General features: G+C 45.2%; 1 protein-coding gene across 1 annotated transcript in view; it reads left to right on the forward strand.

The window, feature by feature from the left end:
• Nucleotides 1-5,000, forward strand: part of slc38a3b (solute carrier family 38 member 3b) — a 105,969-nt gene that overhangs the window by 21,652 nt on the left and 79,317 nt on the right. The window contains exons 7-8 of the mRNA XM_080545512.1: nt 676-768; nt 2,436-2,517. Of these exons, the coding sequence (XP_080401638.1) occupies nt 676-768; nt 2,436-2,517 (175 nt within the window). The remainder of the gene's footprint in view (nt 1-675; nt 769-2,435; nt 2,518-5,000) is intronic.

A 5,000-nucleotide genomic window follows, 5' to 3' on the forward strand; every position in this document is an offset into this window, starting at 1 on the left:
ATTGTCTGACCTAATTAAAAAAGGAACAGAGATTAGAATGTAGAATTATACTCATGTGGTTTGACTGTAATCTGAGCCACAATGTGTACAATGGCTTATAGTTGGAGGGATGTTTATACAGTGGCCTGCGTAAATAAAAGGACTAAAGCTTTTTTCTTAGGGGGACTATATATATAAAACATGTCGTCATTTCTAAATGGTGAAACCAATATGTACACAAATACCCTCACATAAAAGATGGTAATGCAGCTTTCGGAATAGAGCTAAAAGAAGAAAAACAATATTATTACTTATTACTTACGCAGCGCACTGAATAACGTCATAGTTTATGGTTCTACCAGAATAGATGCGGACCCTGAACATTTACCTGTATTGATGTTCTACTGTAATGTGAGCTGTTGTCAGGATGTCCCCAGGCTGTGTGATGACATGGCTGTTGTGTCACATGATGACAGTGCTGTTGTGTCACATGATGACAGTGCTGTTGTGTCACATGATGACAGTGCTGTTGTGTCACATGATGACAGTGCTGTTGTGTCACATGATGACAGTGCTGTTGTGTCACACGATGACAGTGCTGTTGTGTCACATGATGACAGTGCTGTTGTGTCACATGATGACATGGCTGTTGTGTCACATGATGACAGTGCTGTTGTGTCGTCCTCTCCTCTCCAGGCATCCGGGCCTACGAGCAGCTGGGCCAGAGGGCCTTTGGCACCCCGGGCAAGATGGCCGCCGGTATCGCCATCACACTGCAGAACATCGGAGGTGAGGAGTCACCCTGGGTCACCGGGGGGGCTAGTGGAGGAGTTTGTGTTCTTCTAGTCCAGTGGTTCTCAACTGGTCTGGCTTTGGGACCCACTTTTTCCCATGTATTTGCAAGTCTGAGATGGGGGGGGGGGGATGTGTGTTTGGGGCTAAGGCCAGCAGTCCAGTTGGCAAACAGCTGCTAACTTGGTAGCGTTCACATTGGTTAGAAGCCCTCTCTGAGCAGAGCATGTGTGGGCTGATCCCAGCTCTCTCTAAGGTCATGTTCTCACATGAAAGTCTGAATCGAGACCCGGAGCAAGTGGATGAGTTTGCAACATTGTTGCATAAATTATTTCTCTGATTTGCGTTCTCACAGCCCTTCATGTAAAGGAAGTAACATACACAATCGAAGCAACAGACGTGGTAGTTGGTTCTATCTCCATTTTTGTCAAAATTGAGTTATTTTACATAATCTAGGTGTTTATTAATGCCTGTGTGGTGTTATTTTAAAATTTTAGAAATATTTGAGTTAGTAATGAACAGTGTTGCCACAGTTACTTTGAAAAAGTATTCTGATTACTGATTACTGATTACTCCTTTAAAAAGTAATCTAGTTACTTTACTGATTACTTGATTTTAAAAGTAACTAAGTTAGATTACTAGTTACTTTTTTAGTTACTATTGGCAGCTGCCTAGGCACCCGACCCCCCCCCCCCCCCCCCCGCAACATAAAAATGAAAACTGGTTTTGCCAAAACTCACTTTATTTTAACAGTAACTTAAATTACATAATTAAACTTTAAACAATAACTTAAAACAACAAAATAAAGAGTCTTTCTTTGCCTCACCCAACATAAATACTTGTTTTTAAACAATAAAATAAATATAATCTTTATTTAACAGTAACTAGCAAGGAGTGGTTTCACAAAACCTAAAACCTACCCTGACCATTCAGATATGATCCTAATATAATCCTAATCCTAAACTGGGTGAGTCTGAGTTTATCAATGATCAACATTTATGTTCTTGTCATCCTTTGCTGACACAAACAGAAAATAATCCTTATATTTCCAGCTATTTAACGCATATCTCTGTTCTCGCTCCATTGTGTAGGCTACGCTTCTGTTTACACTGTGCAATCAGCGTGGTGATACACGTGAGCGATTCTGCTGCAATCTCGCGATAGTCGAGAGCCGTTTTTTGCGGGCATGGCCTTCCATAGTAACCTCGTGTTGAAAACGTGAGCACTGACGTCACACCCCAAGACGCGAGAAAAGCTATCGAACATTACAAAGAAATACTGCATTTAGCCTAAGTTATGAGGTAGTAACGCAATAGTAACGCACAGTCACTTGAATAAGTGACTTTAATCCGATTACTGATTTGGAAATAGTATCGCGTTAGAATACTCGTTACAGGAAAAAGTATTCAGATTAGAGTAACGCGTTACTTAGTAACGCGTTACCGGCATCACTGGTAATGAATAAAATACAAAGATTCCATATCACAGATATTCCATCTCACAGAACATAATAGAATGTAAAAACTTTGAAGCTCAATATCTCTGAACTGCCCTAAACGGAGATAGAACCTTATCATTCTAAACGGAGATAGAACCTTATCATTCTAAGCTCACGAAATGTTACTGATGTGTCTCTGGTGTCTTCTGTCTCCTCTCCCTCACAGCCATGTCCAGCTACCTGTACATTGTGAAGTCTGAGTTCCCTCTGGTTATCGAAACCTTTTTGAAGGCGGGTCCAGACTCTGGGTGAGTAGTCTGATTGGTCTCCACTTAACCTACCACAGCGTTCTACTACAGGTGAAGGCCAATGAGAGCCCTCTACCAATGTGACAGCAGCTGCCGGAGAAACCAGGAACAAGTCGTCAGCTTGTTCAGACTTTTATTCAGACGAATGTAAATAAATGTCAACGTTGTTGAAAGTCAATGACACACTCGCTAGTCAACTAACACCGCTTGTTTGTAGTGTCATAGTTAACTAGGGACTAGTATTGGGGATTACTCACTGAATCCATCGCATTGCAATATTTTGACTTGATTAGAGAGTGTGTCATTGATTTTCACGCCTTCATCACGCTTTACAACGGCCTCTCATTCACCCATTCACACACACATTCACACACCAATGGCGGCAAGCTACCATGCAAGGCGCCGGCCCGCTCACTGGGAGCAATTTGGAGTTCAGTGTCTTGCCCAAGGACACCTTGATATGTGGCCAGCCGGGGCTCGAACCGCCGATCTGCCAACCTCGCGATCATTAGACGGCGACTCTACCTCCTGAGACACAGTCGCCCCACCAGCTGTCGTCACACGTACGCTTCTCTACCTCTCATCTCTGCGGTTGGGCAGGGGCTCGCCTAGCATGGCCTCTGGAATATCCTTGTCATGGGGCCTGGCTGGCAGATTGGGCAGAGTCACCGAGGTGGCCTTGGACCAGACTCTGGACCACCCACTGGAAGGGGTGACAGGGGCGGGAGGCTGTGATTGGTCAGGCAAGATGGGGGCTCGTCTGGTCAGGTGGGGAAGCGCTCCAATCAGCAGTGGCGTGGGCGATGGCGTGACAGCGTGACAGGTGTCCTGTGGTTCTTGGCCGACTGAAGTGGATTCCTGCTTCCCCCTCTGGCTCGTGACGCTAAAAACAAACCCTGGACTGAACAAGGAGTGATGAGAGCTCAGCCTTGCCCGACCCCGTCCTGCTAGCTTTAGGAAACTTTAGGAAAACTGCTAGCTTCTAGGAAACTTCACTCTTCACGTTTCTGCTCTATTAGCCTGGCTGAAGGTCTCAGCTCAGGATCAAAGCCCTCTGGCCTCTGCTTCACATGGGTCTGTTGGATACTGGATATGCCTGGTTCAGCCAATGAAGAAGAACCGATTAATTCATCACAATTGTGTTAATATAATCATATTTAAGCAATATCACACGAGAGGGAGTGTGTTATACTGAATATCAGCACGGCTGTGATTCGGTCGTAGGTACGAGGCCGCAGGCCTCAACAGTTCTACAGCGCCATTTATTAGTTAACAGTAATAAGCGACAACAGATTATGATTTGTTTGTTTATTTAATCATAAAAATAAAAAATATAGTTCCGCAACTGAACTTCAAATGGACTGTTGCCTAGTAACCTGAACACAAACATGTAGTCTAATTAACGGTCATTTAGTAGAACACCTGTGCGGCGGAGTGATACATATAGTTAAAGGTCCCAGTGCTGTTATACTGTATATCAGCACTCATGGAATGCCTCTTGTCCAATCAAATTACTTGGTCGGAACTAACTGTTGTATAAAATAATATAATGCCATTTAGCTGACGCTTTTATCCAAAGTGACTTGCATTGCAGTGAGTGTATATGTTATGGTACATGTGGGAATACGGTACATTTGGGAAAACTAGGGTTAGGGTTAGGTGCTAGGGTGCTAGGGTTAGGGTTAGGGGTAGGGTAAGGGTTAGGGTTAAGGTTAGACATGCCAGCATGTACCAAGTCGACATAGCACCTAACCCTAACCCTAGTTTTCCCACATGTACCGTATTCCCACATGTACCGTATTCCCACATGTACCGTAACACATACATACATTTTTAAATATATTTGGTCCTGGTGGGAATCAAACCTCAAACCCGCAACAACCCAGCGTTGTTAGTTAGCGCTGTGCTCTACCGCCTGAGCCATAGAGGAGCGTAGAGGACCACAGAGGACCGCCGCGTGTTCTCGTCCTGACGGAGGCGGAGAGCAGGCGGAGAGATGAAACGGCCTCTCCATTGGCTGTCTTTGTTTTGGGTTTGACCATTCCTCTCCTCTCCTGGGTTAGGGTTATCCCTCTCCTGCGTCATGTGTCTGGGGTTATTTGGACACTGTCAGTCAAGTGTTTGGGTGATGCACGTGGCGTGGGTCATTGAGTTCTCTGAAGGCATGCCTGTCAAAACCCCTCTGTTGTTGATGAGGTGTGACAGGATCAGAATAGAGGGAGGGTCACTCGTGTGCCGGGTCACAAACCAGAGGAAGTCTTATGACCGACACACACACACACACACACACACACACAGGCCTACATGGCAACGTCGCCTGATCGGACGGGGGTGTGCTCAAGAGGACAGACTGAAGGACAGAGCAGACGAGGCCCGAGCATTCACACATCTACACTTTCCATCTCTCATGTGACTCTCTCTCTCTATCGATGGTCAGTCTAGTCCCTAGCGCTCTGGGTCGGCCCCAGATACAAGCTGTGGTG

Source organism: Nansenia antarctica (assembly GCF_963989245.1).
Source record: "Nansenia antarctica genome assembly, chromosome: 15".
In the NCBI taxonomy this organism is placed as follows: domain Eukaryota; kingdom Metazoa; phylum Chordata; class Actinopteri; order Argentiniformes; family Microstomatidae; genus Nansenia; species Nansenia antarctica.